The 23,567-nt window shown below is 39.9% G+C and overlaps 1 protein-coding gene across 2 annotated transcripts in view; it reads right to left on the reverse strand.

The window, feature by feature from the left end:
* LOC126412114 (nucleoside diphosphate kinase 7) overlaps positions 1-23,567 on the reverse strand; it is an 89,459-nt gene that overhangs the window by 8,866 nt on the left and 57,026 nt on the right. For both annotated transcript variants that reach the window (XM_050081561.1, XM_050081553.1), the window contains 3 exons: positions 22,359-22,566; positions 10,686-10,806; positions 5,197-5,330 (listed from right to left, as the gene is read on the reverse strand). In XM_050081561.1, coding sequence (XP_049937518.1) covers positions 5,197-5,330; positions 10,686-10,806; positions 22,359-22,566 — 463 coding nt within the window. The remainder of the gene's footprint in view (positions 1-5,196; positions 5,331-10,685; positions 10,807-22,358; positions 22,567-23,567) is intronic.

Consider the following 23,567-nt stretch of genomic DNA (forward strand, 5'->3'; position numbering starts at 1 on the left):
AGTTAGAAGTATGGCACAAGGAGGATTGGACATTGTGCAAAATTGGTGCATTAAACAGGATCTGAGGGTTAATCCTAAGAAGACTGTTGTGGTGCCATTTACGAAGAGGCATATCCAACACTCAAGTTGGAATCTAAAGCTCTTCGATGAAACTCTACCTGTGAAGGGTATAGTGAAATATCTAGGGGTAACCTTAGATGAGAAATTAACGTGGACCCCACACATTAAGAGTATCTGCTCCAAGGCAAAAAAATACTCTAGTGAGTACCAGAAGGGCTTGTGGTAAAAACTGGGGCCTAAGCCCCAGAGGTACACACTGGATATACACCACAGCAGTTAGACCTAGGATTTCTTACAGGGCCGTAGTGTGGTGGAAGAAGGTAGAGCAGTGGGTTGCAGCTAAGGAGCTCGCTAAGATTCAGAGACTGGCCTGCTTAGCTATAACAGTCAGAATTAGCAGCACGCCAACCGCTGGGATGGAAGCCATGCTCGACATGCCTCCAATACACCTTTGGTTCAAGATGGAGGCAGCAGCTGGGGCATACAGACTTAAAACTGGCAAAAATTGGATCTCATCAGGATATCCAGAATCAAACACTAACACAGTGAGTGAGGTAAAAATAGGAATGGCTTGGGAAATGCCTGCCAACTATATAATAGCTCCTAACAGCTTAAACAAGCCTTACAATATAATAACTGGAAGCAGGGAGCAGTGGGAAAAAACAGTTCGACACCGTACGGGGGACATTGTTTGGTTCACCGATGGGTCGAAATCAGACCAAGATGGTGGGGCAGGGATGTATGGGGTTCAGCCAAGACTGGAGGGCATCATCTCTCTAGAAAAAATGGCCTCTGTATTCCAAGCTGAAATTACTGCAATCAGAGCATGTGTGGAGGAGAATACGCGTAGATGCTACAATAACCGTAGCATCTACACTTATTCAGACGGCCAGGCAGCCCTGAAATCACTGGCAGCTCCCACAACAAGATCTAACATTGTTGCAGAATGCAACAGGGCTCTGTTGGAGCTAGGGGAAGCAATAGGGTAAACGTAGTGTAGGTCCCTGGCCACTCAGGGATCTGTGGCAATGAACAAGCCGACAGACTGGCCAGGATGGGGGCAATGACTCCATTTATTGGACTGGAACCTGTCCTGGCAATCACCAAGGCTATGATCAAACTAGAGCTGGCTCAGGAAACAGCACGTAGAATATTGGACCAAGGTCCAAAAAAAAACATGGTAAGATAATGATGCCCAAGCCATGTTTTAAAAGAAGCTCTGTAATCCTGGGACTGAACAGGAAAGAGATCAATCTCATGAATGGACTGATGACCGGCCATGGGAATTTCTAAAAACAAACAACGGGTATAACAGAAGAAGACCATAAGTGTAGGATCTGTGATGAGGGTGAAGAAACTGCATCACACCTAATCTTCGAATGCACGGCATTGGAGAGCAGAAGATACAGAATCTTCGGGACAACCGGACCTGAAGAAATTGTGTACAACAAAAACTGGTAAAGGGACTCCCTGCACTATTTAAGAGCATTGGTGGGCTTTACTAGATGTACAGGGAGCGATACCGCACAATAAACTTGGTTTGGTGCGGCAGTGGCAGGTTATATCTAAGCTGTTAATAGCTTCCCTGTCAAATTCAAGTCAAATCAAATCAAGAGTAGCTGATCAGGAGCAAGCAGCTGATCAGGAGCAATGGATTGTCTGAGAAAAACAAGAATGGTGGATGTGTGAGACAAGAAGAGTAACTTGCCATTTCATCCACCATTCTAGCTACCAGTGTGCTGGGAGATGGTGGACAAAGAGATTGCTATTAACAGCAGACCACAACTGCAAGTGTTTTAATGCTACATGGGAAAAATTGTGAACTTTTAGTCATTGTGATTCCCAAACTAAATGTTTAGCAACCCGTAAAAAATTAACTGCACCAATAAATTAAATTTGTTATGAAATTATGCAATAAACTATGTGACAAGAGAATGAAAAATTTATCACTGATGAAAGCAAGGAAGAAATCATTTTTTAACTGGATTCATTGTAACCTCATTAAATATTAAGCATGGTTGATCAATATTTCTGACACGTAAGTCCTTTGGTCTCCATATTCTTAAATTGTTAACTGAAAATTTATTTATTTTTCACAAATTAAATTGCAATTGCTGTCTTTAATTTAAAACACCAGCACTTATGATTCAATGTAATCTGGACCACTATGCAAAGCGCAACACATCCACATCACTTAATAACATGTCTCTAAGCAAAAAACATCCTCCGAAAGCAGGCATTCAGTTCCCAGTTTCCAGAACAAAAACAAAATCTCACTGCTTTATAGAGAACTAGTGTGAGTTGCCTTGTACTAAATACATGAACTAAACTTAAAGCCTCGTTCTTCCCTTTGGCATCCACTCACTTGCCCTTCCACTCTGTCCCAATTTCAGTGCCTCTCCTCAGTTTGAACATTATCTTACTGTACCACTTATTTCCACTCCTGCACTCTACTTTCTTTGTCAACCTTCTCGACCCTAATGATCCAGTTAGTAGCATTGAAGTGATACATCCCATTCCTTGAATGAGAGGTATCACGTCCTTAAATACATATTGTTAAAGAAATGGTGTTTGTGACAGAGTAGTTGATACGTGGTAAGCACCCCACTGTTGGGAGGTGTTTTAAATCGTAGGTGCTGATACTCGAATCAACAATTCAGTGACTACACAGAAATGGATAGCACTCAGAAGACCATACCTGCTGAGGTGGAGATAGGAGTTCTATGGAGTGGATGGTGTGGAGGAAAGAACTCCATGAAATCTAAAAATGCGATATGTCAAAGATAATAAATATATTGTAATTGTTAATTATCATCAAGTTGAATATCAGGTTTGTACGTAGTACAGAGAGGTAGTATATGAGTTGATATCTGTTCTCATTTATCATGTATTGAGTTGTACTTTTGAAGATGATATAAGAAGGTGAATTGAATCTTACTTCTTAATTAAGTAGTGGAGTGATTGAGGACAAGAAATTAATTTTCACACTTGAATAAGAAGGCACACTGATTCAGGACACAGACTAGCTGGACCCTGATAAATAATACTTAACAGTAACCGAATATTCAGTAAACAACATTAACTGTACATAAAATGAGTGTTCAGGTGGCAACTCATTTAGGAGTTTGGTGCATGAGGTGAAGTATAACAAACAACCACGCAGCTCAACCCAATCTGGAACATTTCAGAAAGAAGCCACTGATACCTTCAGAGTTGCAATTGTATACAGAATTGAATCACTGTATCACTATAAAATTCTACAGCTAGCTACTATACGTGACATATCCTTTTCTGCTGATTAAAGTTATGTATTTCATTAATACTGTGCTGGTAGACATTAGCATCACAGACAATTAAAACCTCAACATGCATTTGGTGATGAATCATCAGAAAATGCAAACTCTCAGAATACACACAATTTATTTACAATTTGGTTATCACTTGATAACACATATTTATGTCTTTACTCTGCAAGCTGTCTTACGTCTGCAGCTGAAATTGTTTCGGGTGCAGCACTTCATTGCCAACTGACAACAGATAACATAAACATACAAAATGCTAAATGGACTGTACTGAAAAAATGACACTAAAAAATCACATATCAGTTAATACAAAATTTCTTTAATATACTTTAGTAAAGCATGAATCTTTGATTTCTGCTTTCTCCTTTAGTTTCCAATGTAGACAACCAACAGGAAAACTCTACAACAAAAGCTGAATTTTCCATTTTCTAGAAGAAATCTAATTCCCAAACAATGAAAAAAGCCAAAAACAAAACAAAAAAATTAAAGAAAGGTGGCAAAATTGGAAGTTAACTTTGGTCTGTTTCTGTTAATAATGCACATTAATACCAAATGGCATTCTACCCAAGATACACTGTTAATTTTCCTAGTATTTCAGTTCGAACTGTTGCCTCATTATTGATGCACCAGTCTTTTTGTCTGCATTGTTTTAATTTTGTTTTTAGGACTATTAATCAGACATTTTATTACCTTCCCACACTTCCTTCTCCTTTCTGGCTCTAAGTCCTATAATGTATACTTTTGATCATAAAATTCCTTAACACGTCTAAGAGAGATGAATGTCTCTTAATTTATAATAATCATAGACTGCTACTACGTTCAGCTGTATGCTGTGCCACAGGATGGTCCACTTTACTCTTGGTCAGTTTGGAGGCTGAATGGCTGCAGTAAACTGTAGCCCACAGCATAGTGGATCACCCTGTGGCACAACATGCAGCTGAACATAATACACTTGATTTCAATGGATTCTTCACAACCTCTCAACCACTAGTTTCTCTGAACTGTGCAGATGGGGGTGATCCTTGCAACACATTGCTCACAAAACCTAAAATAACCTACTGTCCCCACACCCTCCACCAACAGTTTCCGCCCCCTGCCCTGCCACCTCCTCCCACTTCACGTATCTTCACCCCCATAGTGCACTGCTCTCTACCAATGCACCCACCATTCTTTTCCCCTGTCTGGTCCTCTCTGTTTTAGCTAGCCCCCCCCCCCCCCCCCCACCGCGCGCGCGCGCAGCCACTCAACACCCACCCTTGCAGCATTGTCCTGCTGCCTTCTAGACCTTGGACACTCTGCCAAGTAGCATTCTTCTTCCCCTAACTGTACTCTGCTATCCTTCCCCGTTCCCTGCCCCCCTCCAGTCTGCTGCATTTTTTCAACACAACAAAGTGCCAGAGATAGCGATCATATGTACATGAAGTATGGTTCCTTAAAAAAATGTGTGTGTTTTCCTTTCTTTTCTGAAGAAGACTTTGGCTGAAAGCGCAGTGTGTAACAGTCTTTTCATTGTGGCTGTCTGCAACTCAACCTGTCCTCTGTACAGTGAGTAGCAATCTATACTTTTCCTAATATTGCTGATATTCCAACCTGGACTTTCCATTGTTCATTTTATAATAATCATATTTTTTCTCAAATACTGTGCTTATTACAGATTCTTATTTTGGTGTAGTGCTTCTACTCTGGCTCTGCTGTTTATGTTCACAAGTGATATTTGCTTGATAAACTACATGTCTGTACAGTGTAAACAAAGAGTTAATTCAAATGTATTACTATTGCAGAAGGTATATAGCATAAAACTGTAAATAACTTTTCTCAAACTATTAAACAATACCGTGCATTCAGGGACAACTCCTTTGTATACTTCATAAAATTCTTCAGCATTTGGATAGTCCATATAAAACATTTGCATTCCTGTAATTCTGAAACCACTTTTTTGAATTTCATATATGATATCACCCAGTAAACCTGCAAAATAAATATGCATAAAAAACACTGTGTTAAAAATGGTGCACATTTCACAGTCTAAATTTTTCAGTGTTATGAACAGAATGACTGGCCAGTACTTACATTCAGGAGTTCAGGAGGTGAGATTACAGTACTGCCTATACACACACACATGAAAGCATAAGAACTGCCCTAGCTTTCACAACTCTTCCGGGAGGAACTAATAGTTTCCAAAACCTAGGATGTTTTTTGTACTTTCATGTGTACATAAGTAGCAATACTGGAACTTCACCTCCTGACCTGCCATTCAGTCACCTTATAATTTTATAGTAAGTCTGTTTATTTTCATTCCTAACTTTAACAATTGTCACTTAAAATTCTTTTGAAATTGTTTTAAAGTATGAATTCCCCGTAGTTACATTTATATTTCATTTACTATGTCAATGTATTTCAAAGTCTGTGATTTCATTTTCAGGTGTAGGACATTAATCACACAATTCCAGAGACAAACACCTATGATGCAACAACAGGCTTTAAAATTCATCATGCATAAAAAATCAAATACAAGTGAGACAGAAGGTGCATTTCTCAGCTCAATCACAATTTTAATTAACTGTCATGAAGCACCCCTCAACAATGTATACAGTAAAGTAAAAACCTTTTCATTTGCCAAGTAAATCAGCTTTACATCTGTCAAGTCATGGTGACAGTCTTCAAACTTAGACAATTCTGAACAATAAGTCTGAATTGAATGCCATAAAATGAAATTGACTAAATGTAGGATTAAAAATCACCAAATTGTTTTGTCAAACAAAATTCTGAAATCAGTATTTGCAGCCAAGTTCTACCGTCTATTCATATGAATATACACTACTGGCCATTAAAATTGCTACACCATGAAGATGACATGCTACAGACGCGAAATTTAACCGACAGGAAGAAGATGCTGTGATATGCAAATGGTTAGCTTTTCAGAGCATTCACACAAGATTGGCGCCAATGGCGACACCTACAACGTGCTGACATGAGGAAAGTTTCCAACCCATTTCTCATACACAAACAGCAGTTGACCGGCGTTGCCTGGTGAAACATTGTTGTGATGCCTCGTGAAAGAGGGAGAAATGCGTACCATCATGTTTCCGACTTTGATAAAGATAGGATTGTAGCCTATCGCAATTGCGGTTTATCGTATCGCAACATTGCTGATAACGTTGGTCGAGATCCAATGACCGTTAGCAGAATATGGAATCGATGGGTTCAGGAGGCTTCGTATCACTAGGAGTCGAGATGACAGGCATCTTATCCGCATGGCTGTAACGGATCATGCAACCACGTCTCGATCCCTGAGTCAACAGATCGGGAAATTCGCAAGGCAACAACCATCTGCACGAACAGTTCGACGACGTTTGCAGCAGCATGGACTATCAGCTCGAAGACCATGGCTGCGGTTACCCTTGACGTTGCATCACAGACAGGAGTGCCTGTGATGGTGTACTCAACGACGAACCTGAGTGCACGAATGGCAAAACGTCACTTTTCGGATGAATCCAGGTTCTGTTTACAGCATCATGATGGTCGCATCCCTATTTGGCGACATCGCGGTGAATGCGCATTGGAAGTGTGTATTCGTCATCACCATACTGGCAGATCACCCAGCGTGTTGGTATGGGGTGCCACTGGTTACACATATCGGTCACCTCTTGTTCGCATTGACGGCACTTTGTACAGTGGACGTTACATTTCAGATGTGTTACGACCTGTGGCTCTATCCTTCATTCGATCCCTTCGAAACCCTACATTTCAGCAGGATAATGCACGACCGCATGTTGCAGGTCCTGTATGGGCCTTTCTGGATACAAAAAATGTTCGACTGCTGTCCTGGCCAGCACATTCTCCAGATCTCTCACCAATTATAAACGTCTGGTCAATAGTGGCCGAGCAACTGGCTCGTCACAATACGCCAGTCAATACTCTTTATGAACTGTGGTATCGTGATGAAGCTGCATGGGCAGCTCTACCTGTACATGCCATCCAAGCTCTGTTTGACTCAATGCCAAGGCGTATCAAGGCCGTTATTACGGCCAGAGGTGGTTGTTTTGGGTACTGATTTTTCACGATCTATGCACCCTAACTGTGTGAAAATGCAATCACATTTCAGTTCCAGTATAATATATTTGTCCAATGGATATCTGTTTATCATCAGCATTTCTCCCTGGTGTAGCAATTTTAATGGCCAGTAGTGCACAATTTATCTACTGTAGTAGCCCGGCTGGAAGAACTGAAAACAATGAGTAAGTCATTAATAAATAAGGACATCAACATAAAATATTTAATTTGTGCAATGTGTTGTTGTTGTGCTGTCACTGGAACAGCATTGTTGTACAGTAATTTACCAGCAAAGGAAGTTCAAAGAGAGTACAACAGAATGGACAGGAGTGCTTTGAAACCCAAATTTGAAGCTGCCTCACAGCTCATATCCCTGCAATAGACCAAGATGCAAGACCTGTCCGATGTAACGTACCACTACTACCTATTATCCCATCAAAGGCAGGGCTACCTGTGAAATCACCTACATGATCTACACGCTAAGCTGCAACCACTATGCTGCTTTCTACATGGGAATCACAACAAACAAACTATCTGGCCTCATTAATGGCTTCTGTCAAACTGTGGCCAAGAGACAGCTGGACCATGCAGTTGCTGAACATGCTGCCCAACATGATGTGCTGCATTTCAATGACTGCTTCACAGCCTGCGCCATCCCAGTTCTTCCTACCAACACCAGCTTTTCTGAACTGTGTAGGTGAGAACTCTCCCCAAAACATGTTCTCCTTTCCTGTAAACCCTCCAGCCTCAACCACTGCTAGTCCCTGTCCTCCACCTACCTATCCCCTTCCCTTCTCGCACTCCAACAGCAGACAGTAGACATGCCTTCTTTTCACCAATGCATCTACTAATTTTTTCCCCTTCTCTCCTCCACCCTCTCTCTTTTCGCTACCCCCCACTCTTCCTCCATCCCAACAGCACAGCCTCCCCACTCTATCCTGTCTTGACCATATTCCTGCATTCTCTCACAAGCAGGACAACATCTTCCCCCCATCCTGCTATTCCTCTCCCTCCATGCCACCTCCTTACCCCCCCCCCCCCCCCCCCCACACACACAAGCCTCTCCAGATTGCCGCTCACATCAGACGCTGTGTGTGTGTGTGTGTGTGTGTGTGTTTTCTATTTCCAGAGAAGGACCAGAAGTCTGGTCTGATATCAAAGTGTACAGCAGTAAAATAAGTTATAGGAAGTTGTAACAACAGCAAGTCCGGAGTGAAATAAACAATATTAAGAAAAGGTCGATTGCTACACACCGCATTGGGAAGGCATTGAGTTGCTGATAGGCACCATGAAGAGACTGCTAAATATTTAAGTTTTTGGACATAGTCCTTCTCTGAAAATAGAAAACACACACACACAAACGCAACGGATGCTGTAATATGCAACATGTGTGCTGTGTTATTTTCTATAGTGCTATATAATGTTTGATAATTGTCATTCACTTAGAAATGTGCTTACTGTAATGTTTGTTACTGCACAGATCATTCTTGTATAATTAAATGCAACACAACAACAGCAAAATTCAAAGTGTAATTAGATCAGCCTTCAACAAAACCAAACTGATTATTAGTCCGTTATGTATTACAGGTCTCATGCATATGAGAAGTTTGATGCGATCAAATAAATTTACAGTCAGACAATTATAGGTTATCACAAGGAAAACGTTTATAGAGTATGACTATCAAGTAATATTCAATCATACTGCGACAAATTTTGCACACACACAAAGATAAAATGTCTTCCTGTGTTAGTTAGTTAATATGACAACACAAATAATCATACACTACAACACAGGCAAACACCACAGCCATTTACAGGAGACAGATGTACACACGACACTTCATAACAGATTAGAGATATGCAATGGCAAAGTACTAACACTAGGACCTTGCTGTCTGACATCTGATTACTACAAGGTGCAGAACTTTGCTTCCGCCATTTGCCGATAGGTGGGGACAACGGTAAGTCGCGATCGAAGGAACAGATCGCAGATGTCAGACAGTCAGCATAGCCTCGTTCAAACATTACTCGATTTGTGTCTGCATCATAAAGTTGTTGTTGATTGAAAATGTCAGTTTACGAGCCTAATTCTCATCATTTGTGGGAGGTGTTACTGTTTTGTTTCAATATGAAGAAAACAGCAGCTGAGTCTCATCGAATGCTCTCAAATACGTACAGTAAGGACACTACTAGTGAAAGAACATGTCGTGAGTGGTTTCAACACTTTAAGAACGGTGATTTTAATGTCACAGACCAGTATAGTGGGGGAAGAGAGAATGTTTTCGAAGATGCAGAATTGGAGACATCACTGAGTGAATACTCGCGTCAAACTCAAGAAGAATTGGCATGATTAGTGGGAGTGACACAGCAAGCCATTTCAAAATGTCTCAAGGCTATTGGCATCATTCAGAAAGAAAGAACTTGGGACCCGTGTGAGCTGAAACCAAGAGACGATGAATGGTGTTTACGTGTCTGTGAACCGTTGCTTCAGAGGCAGAAACGGAAGGGATTTCTGCATTGCACTGTGACCAGGGATGAAAAATGGGTCCATTACGGTAACCCTAAAAGCAAATAATCACGGGGATATCCCAGCCATGCTTCCACATTGACAGCCAAACTGAATATTCACGGCTCCAAGATAATGCTCTGCATTTGGTGGGACCAGCTCGGCGTCGTGTACTATGAGCTGTTAAAATCAAATGAAACAATCACAGGTGCCCGTTATCGAACACAATTAATGCGTTTGAGCAGAGCATTATAAGACAAATGGCCACAATACAGCAAGAGGCACGATACACTGATTTTGCAGCACAACGACACTCGACTCACATTGCAAAAAAAGGTCAAAACATACTTGGAAACATTAGAATGGGAAGTCCTATCCCACTCTCCGTATTTGCCAGACATTGCTCCCTCTCACTATCACCTGTTTAGATCAATGGCACATGGCCTGGCTGACCAACACTTCCGATCTCATGAAGAAGTCGCAAATTGGATCAATTCGTGCGTCGCTTCAAAAGATGAACAATTTTTTCAACGCAAGATTTGTACACTGCCCAAAAGATGGGAGAAAGTAGTGGCCAACAACGGAAAATACTTTGAATGATACATATGTAATTAATTTGTTTCATTAAAGCTTCAAATGTCGGGGAAAAACCAGTGGAAGCAAAGTTGTACACCTTGTACATGGTAATGAAAATGTCATTTGTATTACCAAAACTGTGGCAAACGTACAAAACATTTCCCTGTAAAATAACTATCAAATCACACCTTCCTGAACTGCATGAGGCTTTATTACACAGCATGTACAATTCTTGAATGTTGCTGTCGTCTTTGGAGTCATCTTTCCATCAAGATCACGACTGGACGCAGGGAAGAAGATGGAAAGCTCCTAGAGTATGAAATAAAACTACATGTCAAAAACAGATTGTAATAATTGTAGGACCACAATATACGCTCAGGTGACAGAAGTCATGCAGTTGCAATATGCATATATAGAGGTGACAGTGGCATTGCGTACATGAAAAAGGGAAGTGCACTGGCAGAGCTGCCATTTGTACTCAGGTGATTCATGTGGAAAGGTTTCCAAAGTAATTATGGCTGTATGACAGGAATTAACAGATTTTGAACACAGAATGGTAGTTGGAGCTAGACGCATGGGACATTCCATTTCGGAAATCATTAGGAAATTCAATATTCTGAGATCTACAGTGTCAAGAGGATGCCAAGAATACCAAATTTCAGGCATTACTTCTCACCACAGACTCGGCGGCTGATGGCCTTCACTTATTGACCGAGAGCAGTGGCGTTTCCGTAAAGTTGTCAGTGCTAACAGACAAGCAACACTCCATGAAATAACCACAGAAATCAATGTGGGATGTGCGACAAATGCATTTGTTAAGACAGTGTTGTGAAATCAGGCATTAATGGGATATGTCAGCAGACGACCAATGCAAGTGCCTTTGCTAGTAGCACATCCGCTCCAGTGCCTCTCCTGGGTTCGTGACCATATCAGTTGGACCCTAGATGGCTGGAAAACCATGGCCTGGTCAGATGAGCCCCAATTTCTGTTGGTTTGAGCTGATAGTAGTGTTTGAGTGTGGCACAGACCCCATGAGCCATGGACCCTAACTGTCAACAAGGCACTGTGCAAGCTGTTGATGCCTCCATAACGGCGTAAGCTGTGTTTACATGGAATAGATTGGGGCCACTGGTCCAACTCAACTGATCATTGACTGGAAGTGGTTATCTTTGGCTACTTGGAGACCAAGTGCTGCCTCTCGTGTTCCCAAATAATGATGGAATTTTCATGGATGACTATGCACCATGTCACCACGCCACAATTACTGGTGATCAGTTTGAAGAACATTCTGGACAATCTGAGCAAATGGTTTGGCCACTCAGATCACCCGACATGAATCACATCGATCATTTATGGGGCATAACTGAGAGGTTAGTCTGTGCACAAAGTCAGGCACTGGCAAGACTTTTGCAATTATGGACAGCTATAATGGCACTATGGCACAATATTTCTGCAGTGGACTTCCAATGACATGCCATGTTGAGCTGCTGCACTAGACTAGACAAAAGGAGGTCCGACACAATATTAGGAGGTATCCCATGACTTTTGTCACCTCAGTGTACTACACTTTCCAAAAGCACTTTAATATAAAATACTACAAAAATTTATATGACATAATACGATAGAATTTCCAGGAATCAGAAAAAGTCACACAGTTCATGATTTTGCATCAGTACCACAATTAACTTTGAAGGCCATTACTATAAGCTTGAACTTTGTAGGCTTAAACATCAACATTATAACAACAATTAAACTCACATTTTTGGGTGAAACTATGAAGAAATGGTAGCCTACCCTACTCTTAGACCAAAAAAATTATTTCACAAAACTATGAAGAACCTGTATGACTAACAGAGTGAGTTATGAAGACAAATATCCTTATCCTATGTGCACATTATAAAAAGAAGTAAGATTTGCTCTCTCAGAAATGAGCTGTGTCATCTTACAGACACAAGAAACAGAATAACAAACGTGACTCAAAGACATAAAAAGCTGAGTCACAAAAGCACATTACCTAAATTAAGGTGTTTCAAAATTTAGTGTACAAAGCAGAAAATTGTTTTATAATAGTTTCTCAAATATAGTTACTGTACTTCATACAAGCTTTGCACTTCACTATTAACAATTTTGCGCAAAATAATGTCATTGCTTTCTGAAAACTTCCATGCATCTACACTTGACCCAATTTTCCTCTTCTTACAAAAAACTGCTTTATGGAAGTATTTACATACTTATAGTTACAAATTCTAAACTGTTCATCAACATAAATTTTATTATCATGATATAAAGTACCCAAGAGCTACTATAGCCGAAAATATGGTAAAAACAAAGTTTTCCAGTAAAGGTTCTACAGATCAAGATCCAAAGTGTTAACTTTCAATAGCATCTCAATACGAAATTTATGCAACAACCATCTTCTTTAGCTTCACAAACTCTTCACAGTTTTGGCATAAAATTTTGAAGTCACAGCACACAATATTGCCCAGAAAGTTATAAGCACAGATGTGCAAAGTGTCACACAAAATACAAAAACATTATCTAATCTCCTCAAATAATACCTGTGATGTGGACACTAAATTGTCATCTTTGACTATGAAATATGTAGAGGAGGAGGATCTCAGCCAAATATTAGAAACTGTGTCCTACAAAACCTGCTGCAATAAGTAATTACCCTCTACCTATGTCAATCTAAAAGGAGTTCTGAATGCAATGATTGCCTCTCTACACATAAATTCCAAATCTACAAGCCTTCTCAATAGATCAGAACCATATGTCTTACACTTCCTGTCAAAGATACATAAGGTTAATTATCCCAGTGATCCTGTCACTTCTGGCTTTGAGTTTTTGAATTACCCACTAAAAAACAAGTGTAACAACATCTAAAAACAGTTTTCACAAAGCTCATTCTACATCCGAGATAACTGAAACTTCCCTGACTGTTTGAGATATAGACCCCCCCACCCAGTAAATTTTATTCTCTCCTTTCAATGTCAACTGTAAATATCTATACCCATATATCACTCAAATACAACGACTGTGCATTGCTGAGCACTTATGATACCTAGACTTACACCTCTTTCTTCATCACTCTGATAAATGGCAGCCTTTGAAAGACAAGCTCTTAATTCCTATTTTCTAATAAACTCTATTTCGTTTGATTCAGATTCACAGATAACATGAGTTTTCGCCATGAGTTTTCACTGAACTCATAATGATCCCGGAATTCTAAACTATCCCAAATAGCTAAATAAAATACAGATGATTTTCTATAGGTCTCATGCTGATTTTCTTGACATTCATCACTTACCGATTCTTACTGTTTTACTCATGGTAAGCTGACCAACTCTTCATTTTGATAGTTGGTCCATGTGTCCCCACAAAACAGCCTCATTCTTGTGCTGCTGGATTCTGGGAGGCAGGTACACTATGCTGCAAGCAGTACCAATATTTATACCCACAATCTTGTAAATGTTTCTGGTTTCAAGGAACCAGAAGGACAACCAGTTGGTATCCAATTCACATTTGCCCAATCTAACATGGAGTGAAAATTGTGACTTTCAGACCAAAGAACATATTACTACTTCAAGGTATGCAGTTGCCTTACTCATTGGAACAAGCAAGACATTAAGCACAGTGATAGTTAAAAGTATTTTACTGACTACTGGGAAGTATTTCAAAAACCAATTTAGAAATCTCCCTTCCAGCCACACCCATTTTTTCTGCTGCTTTCACACGTCAAGTCTTCGACCTTTCAACAGGGTTTCCAAATCCGCAAGGGCCAGGTCTGGGGAGTACGGAGGATGAGGCAGCACAGTGATTTCGTTTTTTGTACAATAGTCACGTCGCAACATAGAGTAATGTGCAGGAGTGTTATAATGATGCAAGAGCCATGAATTCTCACCACATTTCAGGCTGTTTCCTCACAGGCATCACAACACACCCAATACCATTGGTGAACAGTTTGTCCCTGAGACATGAATTCATGATGAACTAATCCTTCAAAATCAAAGAAAACTACCACCACAGCTTCGACATTTGACCTGACCTGATGAGCTTTTTGGTCTCGCAGAACCTTTCCCAACCCATTGTGAAGATTGAACCTTGGTCTCAACATCATAACCATAGACTCATGCCTGATCACCAGTTATGATTCTCTTAGGGAACATCTTGTTCTCACTTGCATGATCCAAAAGATCTTCAGAGATTGTGAGCAAAGACCTTCCTGGTCTTGACTCATGAGCTGTGGGACAAACTTGGCGGAAACACGATATATTACAAGATGCTGTGTCAAGATTTCATTATATGATCTAAATGAAATGTTACATGCTTCTGCAATCTCTCAGACAGTCTGTCTTTGATTGGCATAAACAATCTCACAGACGTTCCTAACATAAACATCGTTGGTGTATGTCGAAGGATGTCCTGAACAAGTGTCACCTTTAACTTCCGTCTGGCCATTTTTATATCGTTTGAACCACACATAACACCAAGTACAGCTTAAGGCTTCATACTTCAACTGGTGTCTCTCTGTAAAGCTTTTTCGAGTTTCACCAAAATTTAATGCAGACACATTGCCCCTCAAACTCTGCCATCTCGAAATTCGCAAACTGTGCGACACATGCTGTACTCAATATAGCACTGAACAAAAACTAAGACATACAACAATGAAACTTTTGGCAGTTACACATTAAATACAGGCATGTGCAGGGATGCACATAAGGCATGTGCAGGGATGCACATGAGACTGGATTCATGATTTTCTGTCAGAGAGGTCACAGTTTGTAATAACTGACAGAAAGCCATAGAGTAAAACAGAAGGGATTTCTAGCGTTCCCCAAGATAGCGTTATAGGCCCTTTGCTATTCCTTACCTATATAAATGATAATCCGAGCAGCTGTCTTACATTATTTACAGAAGATGCTGTCATTTATCGATTAGTAAAGTGACAAACTGCCTGTTGGCTTCTGTCTCGGGTTCTTCGGCCGACGTTCATCTAATGATTTTTCTGACATTTCGCCTGCACGAGTGGCTGGCATTGTCAAAGCTTCACCCTCCATTGCCAGTTGACCACCGGCAATGGAGGGTGAAGCTTTGACAATGCCAGCCACTCGTGCTGGCGAAACGTCAGAAAAACCATTAGATGAACGTCGGCCGAAGAACCCAAGACAGAAGCCAACAGGCAGTTTGTCAACAAGTGGCCACGAAAGCCTCAACAATTTTGGATTAGTAAAGTCATCAGAAGATCAAAACAAATTGCAAAAAAATTTAGAAAAGATATCTGTACGGTGCAAAAGCTGGTAATTGACGCCAAATAACGAAAAGTGTGAGGTCATCCACATGAATGTTAAAAGGAATCCGTTAAACTTCGATTACATGATGAATCAGTCAAACCTACAGGTGTAAATTCAACTAAATACGTAGGAATTACAATTACGAACAACTTAAACTGGAAGTAACACATAGAAAATGTTGTGGAGAAGGCTAACCAAAGACTGTGTTTTATTGGCAGGACATTTAGAAAATGTAACATATGTACTAAAGAGACTGCCTACACTACACTTGTCCGTCTCCTTTTAGAATACTGGTGCACAGTGTGGGATCCTTACCAGATAGGACTGACGGAGTACATCGAGCAAGTTCCAAGAAGTGCAGCACATTTTGTATTATCACAAAATAGGGAAGATAGTGTCATTGAAATGATACAGGATTTGGGGTGGACATCATTAAAACAAAGGTGTTTTTCATTGCAGCAGAATCTTCTCATGAAATTTCAATCATCAACTTTCTCCTCCAAATGCGAAAATATTTTATTGACGCCAACCTACATAGGGAGAAATGATCACGATAATAAAATAAGGGAAATCAGAGCTTGCACAGAAATATATAGGTGCTAGTTTTTTCTGTTCGCTGCACAGAATTGGATTAATAGAGAATTAGTGTGAAGATGGTTCGATGAACTCTATGCCAGCCACTTAAATGTGATTTGCAGAGCATCCATTTGGATGTGGATGTAGATGTAGATGCAACCGGATTTCGCTCCAACACACTCCTGACATGAAGTTACGAATGTTCTGGAATTTTTTGAAAAGACTTTGTATACCATCCAGCTATCTTCAGAGTGAACTGTGTGTCTGGTGTTCCTGCACTAGCTCCTTTCTTTTAAACCTGCAGACCGCATCACTGCGCATGTGGCCACAGATACACAAGGTGTCACAGACATTGATTGGTGGCAAAGAGGGGTGCCCACTAAAGGTGGACGCTCAGTCATGGAGAGAGACAAGAGCTCCAAGATGAGATCAAAGTCCATAGGCTTTGAAGACGAATCGTGAGAGATGTCAGTGAGAATGACATCAATATCATCAGACAATTTACTTCCCATTGCCATCAGGAGTTGATACTTTCTCTTCAATTTTTTGGCCTGGGGAGGCTTAAGAGCCACAACTGCAGCAGTCGTAGTTGCAGCACTGGATTGTGGACTAGAGTGACTCTTTAGAGGGGCAGGGAGGTCTGCTACATCAGAAACCATGGCCTTTCCTAAAATTCTGGATGTGCTTCGAAATAAATGCAGCAACACAAGAACACTGACAAACTCAGGTACTAGCTGACACCACAAACCTCCCATTCGTGCTGCACCATCAGTTTTACGAACTGCCTGTTTAAGAATAGAAGCTAAGGAGGTAATGAACATAAGGGGCTGAATGGCCTTATGGATCTTTTTGGCTGCACCATATGAGATGCACTTTGTTGTTTTAATCTCCTGTGTCTTCCTTTCTTCAAGGAAGACATTGCAGTCCCTTCTCCAGACACTGTGATCTTCACAGCAATTTACACACTTTGGAGGAGATGAACAACTAACTTCTTCATGAGCAGCCTTCATCACATATGCCACAAGTGGCCTCTACGTTACAGCCGAGACTGGTGTGCCGAAAGTGCTGGCATCTAACACAGTGCATTGGGTTGAGAACAAAGACGACACGTTTAAGACAAGGAAACCTGTTTTCACATGCTATGGAAGCTTTGTGCTGTTGAAAGTAAATATAAACAAGTATTATATTTTCAGTGTCAACAATCCCTTCTTTGGCCCACTCAACTTTCAGTTCCTCTTTGGGAATACTGACCACATGTCTGCATGACACAACACCTTTGCTGCAGTTCAAGGTGTTGTGCAGTTCAGTTTCAATGGCATACTCTCCAAGACACTGAGCTTTCTCGAGGTTCTTTACTTCTTGGGAACTAGACGTTTCTATTGACAGTGTCCCATTTCATAATCACTTGACAGATTTTAAAGTTCTGCCATGCCCTCTAAACCCTTTTGAATGTAAAAAGGGAAACTCTCTCAAAGCTGTCCTCTGTCCCTTTTAACTATTATAAACAAATTCTGACCAGCAGCATGCATTCTGTTACTATTAATATCAGAACTCTGGAAAATCCCAGAGTCAGCAGGACTGGCTCGATGTTGATATCCACCAGTGGTACACCCATTTTGCTGGAGTGGAAGAATTTAATTTCAAGGTTTCCATCTTGGTCCCACGAGCAGCTAGGGAAATAAAGAGTGCACCTGGACAGAGCCGTACCTACCTAAGTAAGCCTTCCAGCTTGCAAAACCTGCTTCCACTACAGATAGTTCTATAGTTTAAGAACAATGATGGGTGGGCAACTAGGTTGACCACTCCATTTCTGGCACAATATTTAAAAGACTGACTTTGCTGTCTTTGCAGGAGCCATCTTGGACATGTTTACTGTTTGCGCTCAACCATAAACGGCAACCTGACTTGACAACTGGAAGTAAATCTTAAGTAAAACCTGCCAGATAAATTTCAGTAATCACAGCTCTTCGATTGTCCTACCTGAATTGACCATATCCCATTCTCTCCAAAAAAGAACCATCCTTAGCAGTACCTTGGATTAAACTTGAGTAAGAATTGTTAAGACACAGTTTCCAGAGTGAATGTGGCTAAGCCATGTCTCTGCAATATACTTTCTTCCAGGAGTACTAATCCTGCAGAGTATACAGGAGAATTTCTGTAAAGCCTGGAAGGCAAGAGACAAATTACTCTACATAATATTTTCTTTTCAAATAAATCTTTCCATTTTTTGTCACACTTGAATATTTCCTAGCTGCTGACTAACTGGTCTCCTCATGACTAATGATTCATTAAAAACATGATATGGTCATACACTCAAACTGAAAGGCTAGTCTTGATTCTGAGGCCATTCAGTCTTTGTAACAGTACAAACCACCAACTAATCACATGCTTCTTCCTCACATGAATTGGTTCACTGTAAAATCTGCCCTACAGATATGAGCACTATGTGCTTCAACGCATAACTTTAAAGACGAACAGTAACGGTTGGGCTACATATTACCATTGACAACATATTCTTCTGGCTCATAAGGTGTATGAATAATGATGTATTTTACATGCAGCTAATGTGAACAGAAAAAATGGCATGAATGTCTTTTGGGTTTTTATTTATTCAGTGATGTTGCAATCCAACTATCAGTAATTTTCTTTTCACCAACAAATATGGTGCAGTCAGTGAAATTTTTCTTTCCCCAACTGCTTTATATGGGTAATTGCCACAGAGGTCCATAAACTGCAAAATAAATATGCTGTACACTTCTCTGGATATTTTTGGTACATCACTCGCATTTCCTAATCCATTCTGGCATTGTTAAAATGAATTCCACATAAGGCCGACTAATCTTATTGTCTAATACCATCTTTATGATATTTCAATCATGCTTCCCCATTCACCCTTTAGCTATGCACAGTTAAGGTTCATCAAGTTGTAGCCTCTTTAGGTGAAGTAAAAATCCACAATAACATCAACATCAGTATCAGGTGTGATCCACAGGTATGAATACACTCTTGTATTTGTTGTAATATGAAAGTAAACAGCATCTGAATGTCATTGTGAGGAATTTCTTTCCACGCTTGAAACAGATGCTCTATAAATTCATGAAGACTGCTTGCTCGAAGCTGGTGTTAAGGTGCAAGCTTTCTTGTACATATCTTTTTTTAAATTTGTTCCTCAACTAACAATTGTTTGTACTGTTGTCTTCTGCTGAAATTAAACTGTTTGGTTCCTTTTTCCAACTGAAAATTTGTTTCAATACTAACCTATTTTAAATCCTGGTTGCTTTCTGTCCTCCATACCCTAGGTGCTACAGTGGCACTTGTAACATACTTTACCACTCAAGATAGAGCTCCCCCTCCTCCTTTGGTTCCTTGGCTTTTCTTCTATTAACCTAACCATGTTACCTATCCATTTACTGTTGAAAAGGACATGCCTAGTGTAATCACATCTGTTGCCAGAATCAATAGGAACCATGCCAATGTGTGACCATGCATGCAATGTAAGCAGTCATCCAATTCCAAGTTAACTCTCCTGGCTGAAGAGTTCAAATGAGGTCAGTCATAGCAATTCAGAACAGATACAAATTCAACACTGGTAACTCTCAATGGTGATGTTGTCTTCACCAGCTCACACATGATATTGTACCTAAGTTCTCTGTCAATACTACTGTCCAGAAAACCCACTACAATCACAGTGTTCTGTTTCCTGAATGCTTTACAAAGTTATCCCAAACCCTTGTCGCCTGACACAAATCAGCACGAGGTTTAAAAAAAAAAAATAAAAAAAATAAAATAAAATAAAAATTGTTTCTTATCCAGGTTCATCCTACCAAAGTTAGCAAACACCTCTAGCACAAGAACCATATAACAACAAAATTTTCTCTCTCTTAACTGACATCCTTATTTTTCTATTTATTATTGAAAGATTGTTGTGCCCTGTCTATACCTGTCTCTACCTAAGGATTACCCATTTCTAAATGAAGCAATAAGTCATAGTTATTTTTCCTAATCATCACAAAGCTGTCAGATGAAGTTCTATGCCTTTTCCTTCTATGACCTATTACCACTTCTCACCATTCTTCCTCTTTAACCTTCCCAAATCTTTTCTAGCTATATATAATTCAGCCTAGGGCAGAAATTTTCTCGTCCCCTTCCATTATCTTCCTAACTCTATTGCCTATCCTACAAAACCACTGAAGAACTTCATTTACTTTCCTGATTCCCACACCACTACTGTCACCCAATTGAAAAAAACTATAGCATCCATCACACAATACCAAGGAAGCAACAATTCTAAGGCAAGTGAGCCACTTTTCAATCATGATCAAATATTAATTTGGTAATAATGACTTAATTAAATTACTGAGGAACAAGGAAATACATATACAAAAATTTGGCCTATACCCAACTGTGTGTAAAAAAACTACTCGTACAAGTTTTATGGGAAAAAAAATTAAAATTAACACTACCTTCCAGAGGTGTGAACTAAATAATCAACAGATAAGCTCTACTTTAATTGCTGGAAATACAAAAAAGTAAAACTATGATTACAGTGCCAAAACATAGGCAAAAATGCGACTACGACCAGACTTTACAATCCTTTTGGGTTTCCCAGAATAATACAGAAAGAAAACTGAAACATTTTACACGGCTTAAACCACACATTAATTCAAATACAGGGTGACAATTATTTAACTATATGAAAAAAAGTAAATTAGTTACGAACTACAGCATCACACACTTTATTCGACATGTAAACATCACTAGGGATATTTGGATTTATGTTATGGCATTTGATAAGCCCACCATCATTGGCGACAATGTGGTGCAGACGCACAGCAAAATTCTGCATGACCCGCTGAAGTGTCAGGACATTGATGCTGCCAATGACCTCATGAATAGCTGTTTTCAGTTCCTCAATGGTTTTGGGGTCATTGCTGTACATCTTGTCTATAATATAGCCCAACAAAAAGGAGTCACACGTGTTCAGATCCAGAGAATATGGCAGCCATGGCCCATGCCAGTGGCCTCTGGGTACCCCAGAGCCAGAATGCAGTTCCCAAAGTGCTCTTCCAGGACAGCAAACACTCTCCTGCTTCAATGCGATCACGCTCTGTCTTGCATGAACCAAATCTTGTCAAAATCAGGGTCACTTTGGATAATGTGAATGAAATGATCTTCCAAAAACTTTCACATACTGTTTAGTAGTCACCGTGCCATCTAGGAACATAGCATCGATATTTGCATGACTGGGCATTGCAAACCACACGGTAACCCGTTGAGGGTGAAGAGGCTTCTCGATCATGAAATGTGGATTCCCAGTCCCCCAAATGCATCAATTTTGCTTGCTGATGAACTCGTCCAAATGAAAGTGAGCTTCTTTGCTAAACCAAACCATACAGAAGCATACTAATTTCCATCATACCCCGTGGCCAACTGTGCAGTTTGAATGTCCTAATGCAAATGATTCAGAATTTATGACTATTTTATTTCATATAGTTCAGTATCTGTCACCCTGCATTTATTGAGTTATGTCAACTACACCAGGTGCTACTGCAAACTAAATGACTTATATTTACAAGAGCACGAAACTCACACATCTCACCCGGTGCAGAGCTGCTAACCTTGACAGACATGGAAGGATGGATATTACACTTAGAACAGTACACTTAGTATAAAAACTGAAAATTTACTAACTTATGTTCATTTTATATGTATTATTGCCACTTGTTGATTCAGGACATGTAAAAGACTGAAAATTTACTAACTTAGCCTATGTTCATTTTGTATGTATTATTGCCGCCTGTTGATTCAGGGCATATGTATTTACCTTTTAATTTGGTAAACAGACAGCTTTACTTATGTTAATGAAAGCATGAAAGAACTGTAGCACACAAAGACTGCATGAACATAATTACTCCAACAGTCACGTCAACCACTACTTAAGGCAATTCTCCTCCTATGAATCACTGAAAAACATAAGCATCGAAAAAGGTATACCCTTTCAGCAGCTTCTACTGAATCAGATCCATGAACAGCATTGTATGATTTGTCTTTGCCGTACTTTGCTCTCACACTCTCTGGGGCACTTGTACGGGCAACCTCAGAATCTGTTGGTCCAATAGTTTCACGCCATTTGGCTATACCATTTTCCGCAACTAGTTCCATTGCTAGTACAGGTCCTGATGTCATAAACTCAACTAAGAATCTGTAACACAAGAAAGAACTTGTGGAGAAAAATACCTTTTTTCTGAGATATATATATATATGGTCCACTTACATAGAACTCAACCCTCAACTCGCAATACGGAAACAGAAGCAAATTGGCTTCAACAAGAGAAATAGGATCAGCCATTTTTTTTTCTCTCAATAAAACTATGCTATTTAAAACTCGCTATTTATGTGCCATCCAGATCTGTTTCGAACATTATCTCACACTATGAATAGGATTTCAAAGGCCTCTCCTACCTTAACTAAATACTACATCATTTTGGCTGTTTGCACATATCTCCTACAGCAAGGCAAAGCTTTCACCTCTTTCTCTCATAACAGAAGAAATCTTTATAAATCAAGCTTTGCAGTGTACCTTTGTGTTTTTCTTCAGGTAACCTTTGATACAATGCACAGTATATTCAACATCACTCCAAGTTTGACCCATACTGTACACCTGCTTCATAAATTCTTAATCATCAAACATGTGCACAACACACACTCCAAGCTCTAGATACTGAAGATTAATCTAAAAATTTTTAGCCATCATACTACTGAAGATCTCATAATTTTAGTCTATGATGGAACTCACTGAAGGCTCAAATTTACCACCCTTTACAATTTAAATCACTACCACTTTAATAATAAATGTATCCATACATCCAGCTTCTTGCTAATTCCCTGCTTTCATGTAATCTATGTAGAATTTCAACGGCTCTTAGCCACAGAATAAAAATGCAAGACTGCAAACAATCACAGCAATAACACATTTGAATTTTCTCTCCAATAAAATGAGCTGCCATGAGCCTGGCACAAAGTACCACCATTACATGCAAACAGAGGTACATTCACTTCAAGCGAATGCAACAATAGCACACATAGTTGGAATGAGTTAGTAATATATTCTTTTGAACAAATAACTACAAATATCAGTTCAACCACCATTGCATGTTGTAACTTCTTGCTGCATTCGGGAACATGAAGTTAGAAACTGTTGCT

The sequence above is a fragment of the Schistocerca serialis genome, chromosome 1, assembly GCF_023864345.2.
Source record: "Schistocerca serialis cubense isolate TAMUIC-IGC-003099 chromosome 1, iqSchSeri2.2, whole genome shotgun sequence".
NCBI classification, from domain to species: domain Eukaryota; kingdom Metazoa; phylum Arthropoda; class Insecta; order Orthoptera; family Acrididae; genus Schistocerca; species Schistocerca serialis.